This window comes from Chrysemys picta, chromosome 20 (assembly GCF_011386835.1).
Source record: "Chrysemys picta bellii isolate R12L10 chromosome 20, ASM1138683v2, whole genome shotgun sequence".
In the NCBI taxonomy this organism is placed as follows: Eukaryota; Metazoa; Chordata; order Testudines; family Emydidae; genus Chrysemys; species Chrysemys picta.
The window spans coordinates 19,637,724-19,660,510 of record NC_088810.1 but is presented as its reverse complement, the minus strand read 5'-3'; the positions used below and the strand labels follow the sequence as shown (position 1 = coordinate 19,660,510).

At 55.8% G+C, this 22,787-nt stretch overlaps 1 protein-coding gene across 2 annotated transcripts; it reads right to left on the bottom strand.

Moving 5' to 3' along the window:
* Positions 1 to 1,387: 1,387 nt before the first annotated feature.
* Positions 1,388 to 11,088, bottom strand: LOC101935915 (gonadotropin-releasing hormone II receptor-like). 2 transcript variants are annotated; one of them, XM_024106989.3, is made up of 4 exons: positions 10,088 to 11,088; positions 3,714 to 5,283; positions 2,763 to 2,967; positions 1,388 to 2,012 (listed from the first exon to the last, which is right to left on the bottom strand). In XM_024106989.3, exons 2-4 carry the CDS (start codon positions 4,287 to 4,289, stop codon positions 1,522 to 1,524), a joined length of 1,272 nt encoding a protein of 423 aa, XP_023962757.2. In that variant the 5' UTR covers positions 4,290 to 5,283; positions 10,088 to 11,088; the 3' UTR covers positions 1,388 to 1,521. The 2 variants fall into 2 exon arrangements, with proteins under 2 accessions (XP_023962757.2, XP_065430365.1); XM_065574293.1 differs by lacking the exon at positions 10,088 to 11,088 and having other exon boundaries at positions 3,714 to 5,291.
* Positions 11,089 to 22,787: the final 11,699 nt, after the last annotated feature.

The following is a 22,787-nucleotide window of genomic DNA, read 5'->3' as shown; positions in this document are numbered from 1 at the left end:
TCTAATGGAGCAGTAGTGTGGACTACAGTGAGTGTGATTTCTAAGGCCCAGTAACGTGTTACGAATTAACTGGTGTAGACCCTGCTGGGTTGCACTAAAGGTTCCCTGATTTGCTTTAATTTAGTGCTCTTTGAAACAGTACTTTGTGTACCTACAGAGAGAGAACCCTGAAAAACCTACGTAGAGCTCAAAAATTCCTAAAAATAACCCTCCAAAAATGAAATTAATAAACCCCCAAAAAGAAAAGCCCAGCCTCTAGGGCATGGAGATTTATAGGTTCTATCTAAGGTCCTTATCTGACTTCTATCACTATAATATCGAAAAACCTTCAATGTATCTCTTTGCACAACCCTCCTGGGAGACAGGCTAGGACTATTAGTTGCTGTGTACAGAAGGGCTAAGCGAGCTGCTCAAGCACACACAGGAAGTCTGTGGCAGAACAGGGATATGAGCCCATGTGTCTTGGATCCTAGACTAGTGCCTTAACCACTAGACTATCCTGCCTGTCAGTTGCTGGGTTGCTCTGCTTGGGGCCAACCGTTTCTTTTCGACCACGAGAGCCCATCAGTTTCCTGCTGCATTAGACTTAAGGATGGGAAAAGGCTGAGACCGCACCACCAGGGTACGTCTACGCTACGGTGAAAGATGCATGCCACAGCCACGGCTTGTGCGGGTCAGCTGACCTGGGTTCGCGGGGCTATAAAATTGCAGTGTTGACATCCATCTCTGTCACTGAGGGTGTCTAGAACCCAGGAGTCCTGTCATTCTCCTCTGACCACTAGTTCACACACTGACTGACGGGAGTTATTGGGTAGGGGGAACCCCTTGGAAATGTACCAGGACCCGGCCCCCCCCTTCCCTGTTTCTGTTGGGGGAGCAGAGGCTTTCTGCACTCAGGAACTGACTGGTGTATTTGGTGGGGGACGGTATCATGGAAGTGCAAACTTGGGGATCGCCTCTCGAGAGCAGGAGCCCAGGTTCCTTCTTGTGTGTGTTTGAGTGGGGAGGTGGATCTGGAAAATAACAATACTCCCTAGCTCTTGTCTTCAGTAGATTTCAAAGCACTTTCCAAAGGAGGTCAGGAGCCTTCTCCCCATTTCACAGATGGAGAAACTGAGGCACAGAGAGGGCAAAGTGGCTTGCTCAAGGTCACCCAGCAGCGGAGCTGGGAATAAACCCTGGGTCTCCTGAGTCAGGGATGTGTCCACTAGGCCACCCTGCTAGCAGACTTTTAGTGGCGACTTTTCCAAGGAGCAGAAGCCCACGGCAGTCCGTTCTCTGTGTCCACCTCCACCCATGCCAGCTGGGGAGTGTGCAGCCTGGCGCACCTCTGGGTAGCGAGAGACTGATTGGCACAAAGGGAGGGGATCAAGGAGAGGCCACCGGCTGAGAAAATAATCTAGATTTATTGGTGAGTGCTTGAGTAAAGGAACAATTGCCCAGTAGCCCCCACTGGGCACGTTATGGGGGTCCCACTGGGCTCTCCCCCTTGCTGGGAAGCCAGGTGTGGCAAAGGTCCACTCATATGAAGCTCTCCACTATCTTCTTCCTGCACAGTTCACACCTCCCAGCAGGCAGGGCCACATTAGCCGTCACCTCCAGTTCGTACTTGCCCGAGCCCCCCTGGTCCTCTCCGGCACTCCTGATGGGCGCGGCCGTGGTGGAGGCCCGGAAGGAGCCAATCGGCGTGGAGGCCTGCTCCTTCCTGCGGTGGGTACAGCGGCAGACGAGCCGGATCTCCCTGCGGAAGTGCATGGTGAAGAGGCCGTAGATGAGGGGGTCCAGGCAGGCATTGAAGAGGCCGAAGAGGAAGAGGATGTGGCTGAGGGATGGAGGCACCTTCTTCCGGCTCAGCATCTCTGGGGAGAACCAGTACCAGAGGCCCAGGAGGTAGTAGGGAGTCCAGCACAGGACGAAGGTCAGCACGATGACAATGGACATCTTCAGGGTGCGCATCCTGGCCCGGGGGATGTTGTTGTAGGAGCGGCGGAGGTGGACCTCCTTGGAGGAGACTGCAGGGCAGAGGGAGGAGAGAGAATAAGAAGGGAGGGAGGGAACAGAGAATGAGAGGGGAGACACGGAGGGAAATTCTGCAGGGTGAAGCAGAGCGCTTGGAAGAGAACGAGGAAAGGAGCGCAGGAGAATGAGAACAAGAAAGAAACTGAGCAGAGGGAGGAGGGGAAATCCAATGAGAAGGGCAGAATGGGAAAGGCAGGAGAAAAAGAGTGAGGGTCCCCATGTTCCAAGCCTGTGTGTATGAGTGCTGGCACAAGTCCCTGCAGCCTCCCAGAGCTGGAGAAATGCCCAGGGTGGAGGGCAGCTGGGGACTGGTTCCTGGCTGCCTGGCTTAATGAGCCGTGGCAGGCCACCCATGGCAGCGGGTGGCGCCCAGGGGGAGGCGGGGTGTTCTGCACGGGGCACCGAGCCAGGGCCTGCCACAGCCGGAGTGCGGGGGGACATGAAGGGGACGGTTCTCTGCAGCTAAGTGCTGGGGGACTGGGATTGATTTTCCCTTGGGGAGAGGCAGAGGAGGAAGATGGATGGAAAGATGTGTGGGGTTGGATGGATAGGGAGAGGTGCACTCATTGGTGTATATGGTGCACACATGCATGTCCTCACATACGCGCGCGCACACACACACACACACACACACAGACCGGTCCCCCCATGCAGACCCCCTGCTGCAGTGAACAGGGGGGGTCCATGCATGCTGGGAGCCTGCGGGCGAGGGCCGGGGGACACGAGAGGCAGGCCGGGCTCACCGCAAGCTCTCTTCATCTTGCCAGAGATCTCGATGAGGATGCGGGAGTAGCACAGCACCATGATGAGCAGCGGCAGCAGAAAGAGGCAGGAGAAGGTGAACATGTTGTAGAGGGTCTCCTGCCAGTGGGCTTGGAAGCTGCCCACCGTGGCGCACTGGATGAAGTAGATGGGCTGAGAGCGGCTCACTGCGTGGAAGACAAACATCTGGAAGAGACGCCCCCCGCCCGGCCCGGAGAAACAGTTAGATCTCGGCACCCCCACAGGAGCTACACCCTGGACACAGCAGTGGCCATCCAGCCTCGTATTCCTGCCCATTGAACCAGTGTTCCAGCATCCCTGCCTCTGGCCCATACCGGATCCATCTATCTAGGCCACCTCCAGTCCATACTGTCCATTTCGCTCCTCCTCTGCCCACCCCAGATCCATTGCCCGCAGGCTGGTGTCCTGGCTGTACATCACCAAACCATTGACCTGTCTCGTCTTATATCCCTATAGCTCAGGGGTTCTCAAACTGGGGGTCAGGTCCCTGCAGGGGGTCACGAGGTTATTATATGGGGGGGGTCGTGAGCTGTCAACCTCCACCCCAAACCTGCTTTGTCTCTAGCATTTATAATGGTATTAAATATATCAAAAAGTGTTCATTTATAAGGGGGGGTCGCACTGAGAGGCTTGCTATGTGAAAGGGGTCACCAGTACAAAAAAGTTTGAGAGCCACTGCCATAGCTGATCCATCTAGTTTGGTATTCCTGTATCCTGCCCATGCTACATCAGGTCATTGGCCCATCCAATCTATTCCCCCCACACCACCGTGCATCAGAGGCCTTTCTACCTAAACCAGACCCTGGCAGTACCACAAATGCCATGGCAAAAGGAGGCTGCACCATGGGAAGCTTGTCCCGGGGTCCATTCCACGGTCCTTCCCTACCTGCACCGTTGCCATGGTGACCTACCTGAGGTAGTGCCAGCAGCACGCTCAGGGCCCAGGCCACGCACAGCATGGTCTTGTTCTTCTTCTTGGCATCGCCCATGCTCAGTGGGTGCAAGATGGCCGCCTGGCGGTCCAGGCTGATCACCACGGTGATGAAGGCTGGGGCATACATGGCCACCAGCTTGAGGAACATGAGGGCCCGGCAGGCCAGGTCGCCCGCATACCACTGCACCGTGATGTTCCAGGCTGCGTCCAAGGGCATCACCACAAAGGTCACCAGCAGGTCGGCCGCGGCCAGGTTGACAATGAGGATGCGGATGTGCGGCCTCTTGCGGTACTTCTGGGTGACGGTCCACAGCATGGCGATGTTGAAGCAGGCCGAGGAGAGGAAGAGGACGAAAGTGATGCCTACCCGGACCTTGGCAGCAGTGGAGAACGTGGGCAGCAGGAAGACCTCCTCGCCAGGCAGGCTGGTGTTGGCTCCACCGCCAGGCGAGACCTCCACCTCCTCCCAAGGCTGCCCACGGCTCTGGTTGCCCACGGCGGGCGACCCCGGCTCGAGCAGCTCACTGACCTTCATGCGGAAAGTGGCGTTCATATCGGAGGCTTGGGCATTCCCACCCAGAATCTGCACAGCAGCCTTACTGAGACGTGAGCAGCTGGGACCCAGGGGGCCGAATCCGGCTCGTCCCCGGGAAGCCAAGCTCCTCCCAGACTGTGGCAGGGCTCGGAGACCCTGAGCATGTTTTGCTGCTTGGATGGAGACGCCGCTAAACTGGAGCTGCCCGGCTTCTGCTCTGGATTTAACAAGAACCACCTTCTTCTGGCTCAGGGAACTTTATTCCTTCTTCATGGAGCGGCAGTTAACTCCTTCGTGGCTTGGGCTGGTGAGACTCAATAGGGACGGCTCCTCTGGCGACAAATGTCCCACAGTTACAGAAAGAGTTCGGGTCGACTCTCGCTTCCAAATCTCCAGTGGGAGGAGCCGGTAGCTCCCCTCTGCTTTCCCAGTGGTTCCACTAGCCCTAGAGATGGGCCAGATTCACAGGAGTGAACAGGCACCTGTGCATCTCTGATCAGCCAATCAGGACTGGGTCTGAGGAGGTAACTATTCTAGCTTGCATCTCATTGGCTGGCTCAATTTGGTGGCTGTCACCTCCCCAGCTGGGAGAAGTGCTCCTGTAGTTGAATTCAGCTCTTAAAGATAATCTGTTGCTGGTGTGGGTGGAAGTTTAATACGGAGCCTCCAAGCTCTTCCGTGCCGTGACTCCAAACACAGGTGCTCTCCTGCTGGGGTGCAAGTTCGGCCTTAGCCCTGGCTGTTACAGGGTAAGATTCCCCCCGAGGGCTTTTCATTCCCTGACAGCCAGCAGCATCTAAGGATACTGCCTCTCTTGCATGGTATTGGTGTCATCCCGGGTGGATGCACGTGGGCGAATTCCAGCCCACCCTCGCGCTTGCAGAGCAATGCGGAGACACATCTGTACGGGGCGAGCTGTGCTTTACAGGGTGTGCGTCAATCTCTCACTCCCACCTCTGGGATGCGACAGAGCAGCCGGCGGCCTGAAGATCTGGCCTCTGTTTCCAGGAATCTGTGAATGGACCAAAAGAGACGTGTGTGTTAGCTGCTATTTTTCTACCTGCCACAAAGGGGCAAAAGGCAGGTCTAGTCTCCAAAACCCATTCGATTGGGCTCTCTGCAGAGGGTGCCAGTTTCTGACTCAGAGGAGTCAACGCTCCCATTGGCTGATGGTCAGAGCATGAACGCCCCGGGGCAGAGCTCTGTGCATGGGGGCAGAGCTCTGGGACTGACGGTAGCAGGGGCCAGTGGTGGTTTTGGTGAGGTGGGATCAGCATCCCCAGGGTTGAGCAGTCCTGGGCCAGGAACTGGAGTGCCAGAGAGAACCACCGGGCCAGGCTGAGGCCAGATCCTGCTCCGGTTTGTGTCCATTACAGCCCCCGCTTGTCTCTTCCTTACCCTGAGGGATACTTTGGGCACAGGTCTGAGACCCACCAAACTCTCACTCGGGCTGCCAGATGGGGTCATCCTCCAGCCACTGCTAACCTGGATGGGAACGGGTGCGCTGAGGACAAAAGGCTCCAGATCCTAAAGTGGTTTTCAGAGCATGGGCCTGTTCCCTGAGGACTGCTCTTCCAATGGCTGAGAAGTCACTGACCACCCTTGCCACGTCCAGATCCCGGCGATCTATAGGTGAAATCAATCCAGCGTCCATCGGAGCCGAGGGACTGGCTGAGAGTGACAAAAGAGGCTGACAGCAGCTGGCTGGCATCGATTCCTGTTATGCCCTGGTAGTTGCTGGCTCATTAATCAATTATTGCCCCGGGCTGGGGATCTTTTGTGGCTCTCAGGAGACACAGCTCCTCCGATTCTTGCTCTGTGTCCATCCACAGCTCCCCATGCCTGCCAGCAGCACCTCACTATCTTGCGCCCCATCCACTGCTCCCTGGCTGCTAGAAGCTCCCCATCTTTCATGCCCCAGCCTTCTCCCATGGGTGCAGCTCCTCAGAGATTGCCAAACAGATGGCCCTGCTCAGTGTTGGCAGGAGGTGCCAGCCTGAGCCTCGGAGACCGCAGGTCAGCCCGGGCAACAGCAGGGCAAGACCTATCGCATGGGAACAGTGCCCACACAGACTGAGAATTGGACAAACCCTGGGCTACACTAGCCATGGAAGCATCAGTGTTGGGCCCGGCTGGTTCATGGGACTTTCAGCCTGCATCCCCCAGAGCTGGGGGAGCAGCAGCCGGGTCAATCCGAGCCCAAAGGGGCTGCCTGTCTCCTGGCAGGTTCCAAGCCGGACCCCGGTGCAGGCTTTGTGCATGCCAGCCTGCTTCCGCGCACATCCCCATACGCCAATCTCAGCCACCTCACCCTGACCCGTCCCAGCTGCTTTATTTTTAGCTCAACTGCTTGGAGGATTTGCCGGCGGCTGATTTATTAGTTGCTGGCAGGGAGGAATAGAGGAGCCAGTGATAAGAGGCAGCGGGCTGGAGCTATTTCCAGCAGCCCAGGGAATGTAGCTGCCTACCAGGGGCCTGGCACAGAGGCCTGTCCCACATTCTCATGGCTGAGCTGTCGCCAGGGGGTTTCCCCAGTGGAATCCCCTGGGATTTCCCTTGGGATTAGAGCCACTAACTGGGGCATGTGTTGGGATGGGGGAGGGAGGCTGATTCTCAGTTACACTCAGGGCTCTCTGGATGATGCTGGAGTAGAGATGGGGAGTGATATTTCTGATGCCCCCCACCCTCCAAAATTTAGCTGGGCAGCTCCGTCCTCTCAGGGAGCTATTAGATCACCAAACCCCGGCCCGCAGTGGGGATCCAGGCTACGTTTCAGCCGTAGATCTCAAAGCGCTTGACAAAGGAGGTCAAGATTATCATCCCCATTTCACACGTGGGGAAACTGAGGCACAGGAAGGGGAAAATGACTTGCTCACGGTCATCCAGCAGGCCAGTGGCAGGGCTGGGAATGAAACCGGGTCTCTTGAGTCTGTCTGGTGCCCTATCCGCTAGGTTACACTGCCCCGCAGGGTGAGGGTGTAAACCTGAACCCCAACCACCCCCTCAGCTTGTAACTTGCGTTCACACTGACTTGGTGCCATGCATCTTAGACCTGGTCTGCCTGAGGCAACTGCGCCGGTTTAACTACAATAGTTCCTTAAACCTGAGTCAAACCAGCGCAGGGCTCGGTCTGCATGCTCTTATTTCAAGTTAACAGTCGCTCACTTCAGTTTAGCTTCAACCTGTTCCACCGTCGAGTTCAGCTAACCTGAGACCATCCTGTGCTGGGACCTGGGTGAGCCCCAGCCGGCTCTGCCATTGTCCCCACACTGGGGGCAGACGCCAGTGCACCGAGGACACCTGTCGTGGTAGCTCCGCCCACCTAGGTCCTGCCTCCCCTTTGTCTCCCTCTAGTGTTTAGAAGTAGGAATTGACATGGACTCATCGCTGCTCTGGTCAGCAGGCATCCGGTTCCAGCACTTTCCCTTCCCAGGGATGTCCCCGTCCGGGTTTTCTCAGGATCATCCCTTGTTTGAGGTAGCTGTCCCAGGACATCTGGAAGAGGACCTAGGCCATTGCCAGCTGGCCAGTTTTATGGGCTCAGGGTCACCCCAGGTGTCATGGGTTTTTTTGTACCTGGTGGGGGGGGGCAGCTCCCAAGCCTTCTGACTGGGATTCGGTTCTCCTGGGAGCCCCCCACCTCCCCTGATGGGAGTGCAGCTGAAACACAGGAAAGCAGGGTGAGCATTCGGCTCCATCTGCCCAGCAGTTATACAGCTAACCCCGAGCTCCTCCCTCCTACCTCGCTGTAGCCATTGAATAAGGCTGGGATTGGGGGAAACAGCTGCAATCTTGGAGGGAAGGCAGTGTTGCCTAGGGGATAGCGCAGTGGACTGAATCTTGGAAGACCTGGGTTCTAGTCCTGACTTCGCTAGTGACCTTGGGTAAGTCATGTCCCCGCTCAGTTTCCCTTGTGTATATAGACAGTCAGCTCTTTGGGGCAGGAGCTGCCTCCCGCTATGTGTACGTACAGCACCTAGCACCATGGGGCCCTGAGCTTGGTCTGAGGCCTCTAGGTGCCACTCCAATATAAATAATAGCAATTTGGGAGGCTAATACTTTAAGCCACTAACCAGTCGCAAAATTGCCTGTAGCTTCTCTTTGGCTGTTGGTGTTGGCTCGAGGGGCAGAGCCCGGCAGGACTGCTGAATATTTCGGCTCCTAAGGGTGTTTGGGGCTGGTTTTATTTTTCCTAGTACGTGGTGCATTTTTTGTATCATCCGGTCTGGGGGGAGGAGAACACGACAGCTGGCAAGCTGGGCTTTCTCAGCGCTGGAGAAGCTTTCCCTCCATCCCCTGTCCTGCTCTGAACCTCCCGATGCCTTACAGAGCAGGGGGGCCTGGGAGTCGGGGCTCTTGGAGCTTCTAGTCCAAGCTCTAGGCGAGGGGAGTGGGATCTAGAACAAGGGGGACTGGGGCATCAGGACTCCAGGGTTCTGTGCCCAGCCCTGGGAGAGGAGTGGGATGGACCACACTGACTCCCCTCCTCAGCTCCCCCCACCCCACACTCCTGCCCTGAGCTACAGCCCCTCCAGTCTGCTTAATGGGCCGTTGTGCCCTGCTGCTCTTCAGGAGGGGAGCCCACTTCCTTGATTCCTGTGGGGGAAATGCCACTGAGAATAAGGGAAGCTGGCAGCTGGGGTCGGGGATCTGCCCTGGGTCCCCCTCTCTGCTCGGGGAACAAGGTGCCAGCTGCAAAGGAAGGAAGTCATTAAACAGCAAGGGCGCCCAGCGGGCAGCCGAGGGAGATTCACCTTTTAACCCCTTCCCCTCCGGCAGCATCGCTGCACCCCTTTGCCTGCCCCGCCCCTCCAGGCCCAGATCTAGCCCTGTGAGTCACACCTGCCGGAGAACCTAGCCCAGACGTGGCAAGGCTAACAGACACTCGGCCACGGTCCCCCATCGTAGCCTGGCCCCCGACTGCAGCCCGGCCCCCTCCATCCTGCTGCCGTCCACTGTGTTATACAGGGAAGGGGTCAGACTAGGTGATCCCCATAGGCCCGTCTGGCATTGGAATCAATAGCCCTATGAATCCATTATCCCTGTCCCGTCTCCTGCCCTCCCTGGGGATGACGGGCTCGGTCCATCACAGATAGAACGACGGGGTCTTTGCCGGAAAGGTCTTTGCACCCACCTCCTTGCTGTCTTTCGCTGCCACGCACTAACCCACAGCGAGCAGGGTCGGCTAGTCCCAGGAGTTAGTCTGGGCCTCCCTTTAGCTGGCTCTCAGAAGCCCTAAGGGCCATTTCCCAGGGGCCGAATCTCTGCCACCTGGCACCTGACGCAGCGGGGGGAAGTTGGTCCCGTGCTGGCCTGGCCGGGTGGCGGTTCACCCCCCCTTGCTGTGGTGATGTAGATGAAGGCACAGGGCGAGCCAGAGGAGATCAGTCCCCAAGGGCTTGTCCTGGTGTAATTTGAAAAGTCCCACCAGGCGATGGGGGCTCCGACGGGGAGACAAGGCCGCAGCCTAGGAGATCTCACTCTGAGGGGTGATCTGATCCTATATTTCACCCCAATATTCCCCATTATCCCCCCCAATATGTAACACCCCTGCCCCATCCCTGTTTACACGCTCCAGATACCTAGACCCTCACGCTCTCTCTTCAGCTCTTTGAATCACCCCTTAGAAATAGATCTCGCCAATCAAATTTGCAGCTTGCCTCTAAGCCACCCCGCCCCCAACACCTGCTCCCGCTTCCCCCGGCTCGGAGCACAGCACGATCCGTTTGCCTCGCGGTGCCTCCTTCGTTTGCCTGCTCCCTCTGCCCTGTCTCAGGGCCGCCCTGCACAGCCCGCGCGGGTGGAACTTCCCTTACCATCCCTGTGCCTTTGCCGCCTCTGCAACCCTGCACAGCAGCGCGACTGCTGCAGCAAGATCCTTCCAGCACGGGGAAGAAAGAGCGTTCCCCGAGCTCCTTGGCTTCTTCCCAGCGCTGCACCCCGGCTCCTTGACAAAGCCCTCCGCTGTGAGGCTGGATCTCCCGTCTCCTGGTCCCGCAACACCCCGCCGGTTAATTACCCAGCGCTCCGGACCTGCTCCTCACGCTCCTGGAGGTCACTGCAGTGCCTGGTTGCCTTCCGCTGCCTTCTGTCGCTGCCTTACCCCACCCCTCCTCCACCTTCACCTCTCCCGGCTATTTAAAGGTGCACCGCTCCCCGGCCGGCTCCGCGTCAGGCCCCCGGCTTCGCGGGGCAGGAGGCTGTTATCCCCGAGAGATGCCAGCTGAGCCGCAGGGGCTGGCTCTTGTGAAGCAGCGCTAGATGGATGGAAATGTAGAGGCTGCGCTGGAAAGTGGCGCTCGGGACATTATTTATTGATGGGCTGGCAGGGCCCCGTGCAATGAGGACATGCTTCTTGGCTCAAGGAGTTTGGAGCTAAGGGAGACATCCAAGCATCCTAGGAATTCCCAGACTGGACCAACATCGCCCACTGCTTCAGAGGCAGGTGCAAGAAATGCCCCCGGTGGATAGTTACGGGGCAACAGCCCCACAGTTAGTGAGTTATAAATGAGAGGGAGTTTAGCAGGACTCTAAATCCATCTACTCCAAGGTATAAACTAACCTCTAGTATAAAGCACACTGGGTTATGATTCAAGAGAGATGAGGTCTATTCCTGGCTCTGCTGCTGGGGTAAGTCACTTCCCTGTTCTGTGCCTCAGTTTCCCCATCTATAAAGCGGAGATAAGAATACTGTCCTCCTTTGTAAAGTGCTTTGACAAATGCTAGATAAGGGCTCTTCACTTTCCCCCCCCCCCCGAGATTTTTCTGTAGCAGCTACAATGTTGTGCAGGATCGTTGTTAACATTTGGTCTTTTCCTTACATCCCCAGCTCCCGGAGTCATGTGATGATGTGAGACTAATGTGACGTGCGACACGAGCTTTTGTTAAAACATAAACGTTTCTAGCCGTGAGAGTTGCAGAGTAAAGCTTGCAAACCTGACCCCTAAATGCTCCAAATCCGGAAGTTGAATTAAAAAGAAGGCTAGTGATGATGATGACTGACGATGATTTTTTTTAGGGGTCCTGAATCATGACGTTGGAATGTCTGAAGCTGGTGAAGCGACTGCAGCATTCTCTTCACCTGTCTCTGCTGGTCGAAAAACAGGTAATGCATTTTGGGGGGAAAGGTTCTGAACATTTCAAAATCTGCCTGTTTTTTAAAAAAAGAAACTGTTGTTCATTTGGTGGAAATCTGGCACAAAAACGTCCGTTGCCGTTTCAGGCATACCTTTTTCTAGGATATTTTCAGTTTCAAAAAGGGGCGAGGAGGTTAGATTTTATTCTTTCCTGTCTCTCCGCGCCCCCCATCCCCCGCCTCCATTTTGGCGCTCGTAAATGAAGATGGGAGAAGGAAAAACTGCATTTTTTGTTGTTGTTCTGGGGATTTGTCCAAAAAAAAATTTAGAGAAGTAAAAAAAATGAAAAAATTGCAAACTGTTTCACTTGTATAAAAAGGCCATTTTTAAAAAATGAAAATTTGGTTTTGTTTGTAAAATTGCAAGCAGCTGTCCTCGGTAGCCGCTGGCCCCAGGCACCGGGTATTGGGCCAGATGCACCATTCATCTGGCAGCTTCTCTCTTAGCATTTCTGTCTTATTTTCCATTGGCTTTTTACAAAGTGTTTTTATTATTAATAGTGCAGTTGGGCGCTACACAGCCACATAGGCGGGCTATTTTATTATTTGTGTGACCATAGCACCTAGCAGTCATGGGCCGGGCCCCTTTACGCTAGGCGCTGTACAATCGCGGCAGAAAAAGATGGCCCCTGCTTAGGAGCTGCCAGTTCTTGCACGGTGCTAGCCTGAGGCCAGGCGACAGAGGGGTCATGTTAGTGGCTGACGCCGCAAGTTCGCTCCCCGTAGGCCCGATGCTGCCAGTCGTGCCGGCTAATTCGTCGGCTGAGCACCACCACAGCCCAGGGAGGGGTTTGCAGAAAAATTCAAGCTCAAAGAAGCTGCGTATTTGTCAGAGGGAGGGGAACTTGCGGTTGGATTCCCAAAGGACACGGTGGATTGGCCGGCACTTGGAAGCTTTAACTCAGGACCAGGTGACTGCCTATAAGAAACCCGTGAGCCGTGAAGCTTGACGCAGGAATCGCTGGGAGAGGTTCTCAGGCAGCAGGTCAGACTGGGTGATCTGCCGAGCCCTGCTGGCCTTAAAGCCAGAACGTTTCAAAGGGGACGCTGTGGACACAGCCAGCAGCCACCCTCAGAGCCCCGCTTGACAGATTGGGGCTCCTGCTAAAAACAGCGGCCTAGCCAGTGCTTGGAAGGTACAACCTATGCTCCTAAGCGGGAACTGACGCTGCAGCATCTGCCCAGCGCGGGAGCCTGTCAGCCTGGAGGCTGCACCCTTAGATCACTGAGTCTGATCTGCATAGCACAGGCGTTGAACTGCACCCACTTACCCCTCTGGGAAGCCCATCGGGAGGGTTAGACTGAAGCATTTCGGTCCTTGGGAGGCCAACCAGTCACAGACCCACATTCGAACCAGCAACCTACAGCCCAAAGGATCCCGATCCCCTGAGCTACCTAGCAAAGCTTGCCATAGCCTGCTGCTCACCCCGGGTTCTCCCTGTTGGCGCTCAGTGCTGTCTTAATTAGCAGGATTGACCTTTTTCAGCTCGGCCCTTTGGCCCCTGTTCCCGGCAGATTGAACCTCCCGTGTTAGCATCTGCAGCCAATCTCCCTGTCCGCAAGCATTGTGGGATGCGGGACTCTCTCCGATCAGCTGTCGGGACGAGGCCAGAGAACCTCAAAGTGCTTCACAAACACTGCCTCAGGCTCTTAGCATCATCCCCAGTTCTTCAATCTGGGGAAACTGAGGCACAGAGAGGTGGCATCCCATTCACATAGCAGATCTGAGACCAGAACTCAAGATTCCTAGGCTCCTGCTCTAAGCAGCTGATCACATGCTCTTCCAGAACTTGTGGTAAAAGTCAGGACTCCTGACTCCCAATCCAGCCTTTTTGCCCCTTTCTTAGCACCTGACCTTGGAGCATCAAAGCACTTAACAAAATGTTAAGTAATCGGGACTCTCATCTCAGCCACCTGGTGAGGTGTGTAAGGGACAGTTTCACCCACCACTGAAATGCAGCCACCTCTGGGGTGGGGTGTGGCAACTATTTAATGTCACCCAGCAACACTACACAATCATTTAGGACCGAAAGGAAGACGAAGGCTGCGTCCAGTAGAAAGGTGAATGGCACGTGGCCAGGATAATGGGGATTAACGCCCCTTATTATGGGATCAGCTGTGGGAGTTTGAATAAGCAAGAACTTGGTGCACTGAAATGGACATCTCTTCCTCAGCTCCTCTCTGAAAGGATCTATAGATGGGGCAAAGTCTTTGTATTAGTTTGCATTGATTTGAAAGCCGGTGGCGTGACTGGCACAAACCCTGCAGCCATAATAAAATGAATCGGCTATTGATAGCATGTAAAACACTGCCAATCGGTTCTAACTTGGCACTGAACAATGCATTCAGAGCCAGGGGGAAGGGAGATCGTATGGGTGGGTGTGTTGGGTCCTGCTTTCTGAGCGTACTATTCCTAGCTCTGGGGCAAATTCCTTTTTGTTTCCCCTGTGTCTGTCTTCTCTGTTTCGATTGTAGGCGCTTTGCGGCTGGGACTGTCTCTCGCCAGGTGGCTGTACAGGGCCTGGATGTCGTTTGAGGCAGGGTTGTAATAATGTCTGGCGTGTGCCCCCTGCTATCGCACGCCGCTTGTTCAGAACGTCTAGGGCCAGACGGGACCCTCCTGATCATCACGTCTGACCTGCTTAACCCAGGCCAGAGAACCTCCCCTGTTGATTCCCGCACCAAGCCCATGGCGTCGACTTGAGCCAGAGCATCTCTTCGAACGAGACGCCCAGTCATGATTTAAAGACGTGCCAGGACGGGGAATCCACCACGTCCCTTGCCGAGTCGTCCGATGGTTAAATGTGAAACATTTGTAGGTGCTGCTATTAAATCAGCCCGTGATCTCATAGCACTTTACAAAGCTGGCTGAATAGCATTACCCCCCTTGTCCAGATGGGGAAACTGAGGCATAGAACCCTGCCTGTGTGGTTATATGGCAGAGCTCCCCGCCATAGTAAACGGTCTCCATCGTCTCCCCTCGAGTCAGGTGACCTCCTGCTGAGATCTCTGTCCCCTCCCCTGCAAGACAGCTGCTTAGAGGCTGGGTTATAGGGTCGTGTTCTGGCCCATTGTCAGGCACTCAGTTTTCCTGACAGACTCCATTTCCAGGGCCCACGGTGTCACATCTGGGACTGGATTAAGAGGGAGACAGCAGGTTAGGGGAGCCTAGGAGTGAAAGGGTGGGGGCTGTGAGTCAGGACTGAGGGGCATTGGCAGAGCTGTGTATGGGGGGATCCCAGGGCTGGAATAGCAGAGTGTGTGGGGAGTCTCTAGGTCAGGATTGAGGAGCATTGGAAGAGCTGTGGGGGGGACGGGGCGGATCTTAGGACTGGAACAGCAGAGTGTGTGTGGGGGGTTCTGGGCCAGACTGAGGGGCATCGGCAGAGCTGTGTATGGGGGGATCCCAGGGCTGGAGTAGCAGAAGGAGTGGCAGGTTGGGGGGGTTCTCCTCCCTGCCCCTGCACCAGGGACCCCGAGCCACCTGGATCTACAGCCAGCTGGGCCAGGCTCCATCAAGGCACAAGAAGAGCATGGGCCCAGGGACTGGAGTTAGCGTCTGTGCCTAGACTGAGTGACCCGCCCTGGAGCCCCCTGCCCAGCCATTAGTGGGCCTTGTATAACGCCGGGGTTGTGCTCTCCAGGGCCTGGCCTTCCTGTTGGATTAAAGTATGAAGGAAGCAACTTGCCCATGATCACCTGACGAACCAGCATCAGAACTGGGAATAGGACCCAGGAGGCCTGACTCCTGGTTGTTTGCAGCCAGTGCTAGACCATGCCTCTTCCTAGAGGTGCACGTAGACGCCCCGAAGTCCTGGCTCCCAGTCTCCTTGCTCAGGCCACTAGATAATGTTCCTTCCCAGAGCTGGGCATAGAACCCAGGAGTCCTGGCTCCCAGTCCCCCCTCACTCTAACCATTAGACAACTCTGCCTCTTTTGCAGCACACCCCTCAGAGGAGGTGCAGTGACAGGGGGTTGCAGACGGGCGGCACTGGACCGTAAGCGCTGGAGTCTGGATTCAGCCGTGATGGTAGCCAAGGGGCCGTCTGATCAGCAAACCAGCGGAGGGTGTTTTAGCTGCAAAGAGCGAAGCTGAATGCAGGTTCAGCAGGGCAAGTGAAACTGCATTAAACCCCGTGTGCTGCTCTGTTCATTGGGGCGAGCTGCTCCCAGCCTAACCCCCTGTTTTCTTGATGGGCCAACAACCACTGTCCCCTGAGTCCATGCCCACTGATCAGGGGCATCATGCGCCCTGTCCCCATCTCAACCTACGCTCTCCCAGCTCGGGGGACCAGATGTCCCGATTTTATAGGGGCAGTCCCGATATTTGGGGCTTTTTCTTATATAGGCACCAATTACCCCCCCCTCCTGTCCTGATTTTTCCCACTTGCTGTCTGGTCGCCCTACTCCCAGCCAGGTTCGAGGCTGCATTCTGCCCAATCCTAGGGCGGCACGGCCGCTGTTTTTTTGTTCCGCTCCGGCCGCCCTGTACGAGGTGGCGGCGCGGAGAACCAGAGCGCCCTGCAGGGCAGTTCTCTTCCTTCCCTCCCCGCCGACAGGAGCGGAGCCCTCGCGGCAGGCGGCAGGAGGCGGCGCAGCGGGAGGGGCTGCGTGGCAGCGCCCCTGCTGTAGCCCTGGCCGCCCCCTTCTCTCTCTCTCCCGCCCACTCCCTCCCCCCCCACAGCCGGTCCCCCTGCACCCGTGCTCCAGCCGTGCCGCAGGGTTGTTGTTGTTTTTTTTTTTTTTTGCTTGGGGCGGCCAAAAAGCCAGAGCCGGCCCTGCTCCCAGCCCGAACACCAGCATGGCTACAGAATAACACATCCCTGTAAGATCCAATTTACCGTGCTCTGCAGCCACTGGGCAGAGACGCTGCAAGGAGAGATTCCCGTTCACTTCTCTGTCGCTTCTGGTTCGGGCTCGTCACAGACCCATTGGGCTCAGCATTGCACTGGGCGGCTGGTTGGATCAGCAGGTTGGGCTGCCGCTCGCGTGTTCTGTATTTGTGGGGGGGTTACAGGGGCAGAGGAGAGCAGACACTCGCCGCGTCTTTGACCCATGCTGCCATTTATCTCCTGTGTGGATGCTCATCAGGCCTCATGAGCAGAGGTCACACACGGCCCAGCGTATTCAGTTGTTTCCCTGCCCACAGCCACTTTTGGCTTCAAGTGACTTTTAGTCTAAATTAGAGGAGAGAATGCAAATAGAATCATAGCAATGTCTGGCTGGAAGGGACCCCGAGAGATCACTTAGTCCAGCCCCCTGCGTTGAGACAGGACCAAGTTAACCTAGACCATCCCTGACAGGTGTTTGTCCAACCTGTTCTTAAAAACCTCCAATGACGGGGATTGCACAACCTCCCCGCGAAGTCTGTTCCAGAGCCTAGCCCCTGCTTAGGCCTGGCCTACGCTAGAAAATTAGGTCATCATAACGTCACCCAGAGGTGTGAAAGATCCACACCTGGAGCGCAGGACTGGAATTATGGGGTAGCAAACAGGGCAATTGCCTGGAGCCCCAAGCCAGCCCCGCACGGCGGGGTGGGGCCCACTCCTTAGTTTCTGCCTTGGGCCCCAGCGAGCTAAGCTGCTCTAAATTCCCGTGTAGACAGTTACCACCTCTCGGGGAGGTGGCTTACCTACACCGACGGTAACAGCTGCGCCGCTGAGGCATTTTAAGTGCCCACAAGCCCTTAGAGTTAGCAAGTTTGTCCTAATCTCTAACCTAAATCTCTTTTGCTGACGATTTAGCCCATTACTTCTTGTCCTAACTTCAGAGGACATGGAGAACAGTTGGTCCCTCTTTATAACAACCGTAATCGTATTTGATAACAGTTATCTGGTCCCGCCTCAGTCTTCTTTTCTCAGGACTAACCATGCCCTGTTTTTGTAACCTTTCCTCCTAGGTCAGTATCAGTTTTGTTGCTCTGCTTTGAACTCTCTCCAATTTGTCCGCATCTTTCCTAAAGTGTGGTGCCCACAGCTGGATGCAGGACGTCAGTTGACACCTTGCCAGTGCCAAGCAGAGTGGGAAAATTCCTGCCCATGTCTTACCCACGACACTCCTGTTCATAGAGTGAGAGCCCAGCGTGTCTCTCTCACCTGTACTCAGCACCATCTGCACTGAACTCAGCACCGCATGGCTTCTTAAAGGCACCCAGACCCCGGGAGAGAGCCCCAACGGTGAGCTAAAGACACAACTGTATTAGGGCCGGTGGAAATGTCTCCATCAAACCTCGCGGGACCCTTGTCCGGCTTGTGCAGGGTGAGGACCTATGGGAGCAGGTGCCGAGTCAGCGTCAGGAGCTTTTGCCTGGATGATTCGATCAGCAGGACGGTAAATAATTCATTGGCATTTTGCAGCCACCCAGTTTGTCAGTTTCAGCCTGCGCCCGATCCCCAGGTGGGGGAAGCAGATGGGATGTTTTTCAAGACTGGTTGTTTTTCCTAAAAGATCTCTTCCCCCCCAAGAGTGATTTCAGGGCGTGTCTCTGGCGTGTGTTATCTAAGAGGTCAGACTAGATGACAGTGATCCCTCCCGGCCTGGGCATCTACAACTCCACAATGCCAGGGGTGAGCCGAATCAGGCCCCGGTGCAGTGAGAGAGAAAACTGGATTTCTGCCCCTCACCCCAGCAGCGAGAGGTGCCGGAGCTCCGTCTGCTCTGCCGTGCGGCTCTGAAAAGAGAGAGCTGGGCCGGCGCCAAGGGAATTGCAGCTGTGTTTCCCAAACCAGTGAGGCGCTTTGGATGATACAAGGTCTCGTGCAGTGAACACAGGAGCGCTGCCAGCTTTTCTGCCGCCCTAGGCGGCGGAAGGTCCCGCCCTGAAATGCCGCCCCCCACAGAGGCAGCTGAAGGTCTCGCTGCCGAAATACCGCCGTAGTCGCTGCCCCCAAAATTGTAGTGCCCTAGGCGACCGCCTAGGTTGCCTAATAGGTTGCGCCGGCCCTGAGTGAACATGGGACCGTTGGAGCTGGAAGGGAGTGTGATCACTAGCCGTAGCGCCAAGCCCAGTCACGGACCAAGACCCGACAGTGCTAGGTGCTGTATAGACTGAACAAAAAGCCAGTCCCTGCCCACCACAGAGCTTATAATTTAGGGTCAGAGCAGAGGACTGGGGTCCAGGTTCTATTCCCAGATCGGGCAGGGAACGGAGCGGTGAGATAGCTAAGCGAAGGGGTCACGTCTCTGTCCCAGCAGCTGGATGGTCTGGTTCCTGGGCGGGTTCCAGAACAGAACAGCTCAGGAAAAATGGCTGAAGCGCGTGGAACAGAAAGGAGGCCGGGAGTGCAGAGGTGAGGCCCCCCCCCCCCCCCCCCCCCCCGCTGGCTCTGGGTTTTCCCCTTAGCTCTGCACTGGCACCTACCCAGTTAGCAAGGTCCGAAGCTTCACGGTGGTCAGGAACCTGGGCCCAGTGTATCTCAAAGAGCCTGAAATGCTGGGTGGAGCGCTGGGGGTGCCAGCTCTGCTCCGCAGGCCCCAGAGGCTGCTGGAACAATTTGTACAGTGGAGGTGCTGAGAGCCATTGAACCAAACTGTAAACCCTGTATATAATGGAAACCACTTCAAGTCAGGGGGTGCGGCAGCCCCCCAGCCCCCCTAGTTCCAGCACCTCTGGCAGGCCCAGTGGAACTTTCTACCAGCAGGGGAAATCTTGTGTGGAAGATAGAGCTTTCCCAGGGGCCGGTCCCAGACTGTGGGACAAACCCCTCTGGGGAAGAAAGATTGTCCCAAACCTCACCTCCCCCAACAGCCCCAGGGCGCTCCTCTGACCAGGTTTTCCTAATATAAACACAGAGCAGTGCATTGAAAACAAGAGAGACCCTACCAAAACCACTCCACTGCACGCATCATTCTTCCCCTGCCTCAATTTTCTCAGGGATAATTCTCCCCTCCCATCCTCTGTTTACACCAGACCATGGTCTGTTGGTCAGAGCAGGGGGCTGGGAGCCAAGACCCATCCAGGTTTTTAATCTGGCTCTGTCACAACCTCACTGTGTGGCCCTGGGGAAGTCCCCTCATTACTCTGGGACCGCAGAAGTGTTACCCCAGGGGTGGATTTAGCCTGAGAGGCCTCAGTTTCCCCATCTGCAAAATGGGGATGAAATTTATCCATCTTCCCACACTACAGCAAAGTGTTGACTTCCGTGTATCGACTTCCAGGCACTCACATATTCATTATGGAAACAGCCCCCCCAAATAAACCAGTCCCCAATCTCCATAACAGGCAGAACTGAACCCCTGCATCCAAGCAGCCCCCAGATGTGGGGAAGCTCCTATCTCAGCCCTCTGAGTCAGTCTCTGTCCCTGAACCAATTAATTCTGTGTCAGGTCAGTCATATCGAGCAGCTTCCCCCGTGAGTCCCGTTCCCTGCTGGATCCCACATCGATGGCTGTTCATACCGAGGGTTTAAATCCCCTTCCGTCGACACCGGGTTCTTGGCAAGAGCTAACATACCGAGTCGGGGGGAGGCGTTTGTGTGGCTGCTAAGCTGTATGGACGAGATGAAATTGCGGTGGATTTCAGTGTCATGTCAGTATACACATGAATGGATCCCTCCCTACGGACAACTTAGAGCAGGCCACTGCCAGCGTCCTAGATTCAGACATCATGACCTACGGGAAAGCTCCGATCCCCATCTAAGTCCCAAGAACTTGTGACACTCCTTAGCAATTGGCGTCCTTTCTGCCGCTGCTCAGCTGCTATCTACGAGCCTCTCTTAATGGCCAGGGCTGGTGGAGTCCCCCCCAAATGGGCCTGAGTTCAAATGGGGGGGGGGGATCTGAGATGCAAACAATGGGGTTGCATTGAAACCATGAACGGTGTTTGCGATGTAGCAACCCCAGTTAGAGCCACCAGATGGCAGCATGACTCAAAGAGAGGAATGGTGTGTCTGATGCTGGAGGCAGTAGATAAGGGCCTTATGGGTCCTGGGAGGGACATGCAGTGATGGAGGTGTGGGGGTGGGCACGGATTTTAGTCATTATATGTGGGTGTGTTTGTCTCCCTGTTCCCACCGAGCCAGTCAGGGCTTGCTGTAGGAGCCGCAGATGGACAATACCAATCAATGCTGACATTCGTGCAGTACCGTCCATTCCAAAGGGCTTGGCAGCCACCGAAACGCAGCCACCTCTGGGGTGGAACGGGGCAGCTCTTTAACAGCCTCCTAGCCCTGCGGCCCAGGGATCACTCACCCAGGGTTGAAATGCAGCCGCCTCTGGGGTGGAATGCGTCAGGTGCTTAGTCGCGTTCACCAACAAGAGGTGAGGATTTAGGGCAGAAAAGGAAAAAGAATCCTGCGTACAAATGAAACAGCAAGAGGGGGTTTTGGAGGCCGAATGGGATTATCCAAGCTGGAATCAGGACGGTACCAGGCTGCCCAGTAACTTACCGCTCAGGAAATAGTGCCTTGGGTTTATTAGCCACAGACCATCCGGGCCTGAGCTTTGTGCCCCATCCTAGGGGTATGTACGGCTGTTACATCAGGACAGCTGCGTGTCGACACGTCTTACATCCACAGAAGGGGGTTTCCTGTTGGGGTGATTAATCCACCTCTCCATGAGGCCGATAGCATCCTGGGTCTCCCATTCAGCCCCTGCCTAGCAGAGCCAATGAGCTCGCAGCCCACAGAGGTCTGGCTATAGGCGCTCTCCCCCTCACACAGGTGTTTGGAGACACAGTACCCAGGGATCCCACATCTAGCTATGCCAGCGGTGATAATGGCTTGGGGAACCAGCATGCTTCAGGGCCTAAGTGGGACACGTGCCGGGGTCAGCCAGGATTTGCCTCTTATCCCCATGTGTATAGCTATGTACGGTAGGCCCAGGGCAATTTAAACCTTCCTCTGAAACACTGGATATTGGCCACTGCTGGAGGCAGGGACACTGGCCTGGATGCATCAGTGATGGGGGTCTGGTGGGGCAGCTGGAGGGATGCTTGACTAGAGGGAGCAGTGCTCTGATTCGGTGCAGCACGAGAGAGGATACAGGAATCGATGGACCAGTGCAAGGAGGAGATGGGGGTCTAAGGATTGGTTGGGGTTGATCTGGTGCAGCGGGCGGAGGGATACAGGAATCGATGGACCAGTGCAGGGAGGACATGGAGGTCTAAGGATTGGTTGGGGTTGATCTGGTGCAGTGGGCGGAGGGATACAGGAATAGACGGACTGGTTATCTTATCTGGCATTGGGAAGAAACAGGAGGATACTGATGGACCAAGGAGTCCGGTGGCACCTTCAAGACTAACCGATTTATTTGGGCATAAGCTTTCGTGGGTAAAAAGCCCACTTCTGAAGAAGTGGGTTTTTTGGTGCCACCGGACTCCTTGTTGTTTTTGAGGATACAGACTAACTCAGCTGCCCCCTGATACTTGACACTGATGGACCAGTGGCTTTTTCCCAAAACCTTCTGTTCCACTACAAGGCCACTAGGTGGTAGAATAACCCCCACCCCCATCCCCAAGAAGACGCAGGTGCGAGCCAGACTCAGCTATGTTGGGCTTTTATTCACTGCTACGTAAAGACCAGGAGATCCCCTGGCTGGGAGAGCAACTGGGGCAGGCTGGAATTACTTCCCCCAACCGAGTTCTTCTCCGTTCCCGTCTCTCCTCCTCGCCCGCCATGCCCCAGTGGGGACAGGAGCACCCTGGCCAGCCCAAAGGAAGAGGTCAGCGGAGAGGGGGTGGAGGAAGGAGATCAGACACCGCCCAAGGCAGAGAAAGCAGGTGGCCTCGTCAATACAAGTCTCACCACCTTTGGGGTGGAATGGTGACCACAAACATGACTCACTTCGGCTCAGAGGGGTGGCCCCCCCCCGACCGCCTCGTTTGCTAAATTGGGGAGGGTCTTGTGTTCTAGAGCAGAGCTGGCAGGTGTTCACACATTAGCTACTCAATCCTACGGATGGGTCAGGGTTATTAGCCCTCTGGTGCAGGTGGGGAAACTGAGGCACTGAGCAGGGCCACAGCTCTCCAAAGGTTATGCAGTGAGTCAGCGGCAGATAGGGTGACCAGATGTCCTGATTTTATAGAGACAGTCCCAATTTTTGGGTCTTTTTCTTATATAGGCTCCTATTACCCCCCCCCCCCACCCCCATCCCGATTTTTCACATTTGCTGTCTGGTCACCCTATCGGCAGAGCCAGGCAACTTGACGCCCCGTTCCCTGCTCTAACCACTAGATAACACTCCCCTTGCGGCATTGGGATGATAACTCGGGCATCTTGACGCCGAGTTCCTCTGCTCTAACCATTAGACCACGCTCCCTCGCGGGATGGGGAGGTGGACCCAGGAATCCTGCCATCCTGCCTAGCTCAGAGGCGGGTCTGAGGGGCGAGGGATCGGCAGAGGGTATGAAAATGCACAGCGGAGTGTGTGAGTCCTCTGCCTAC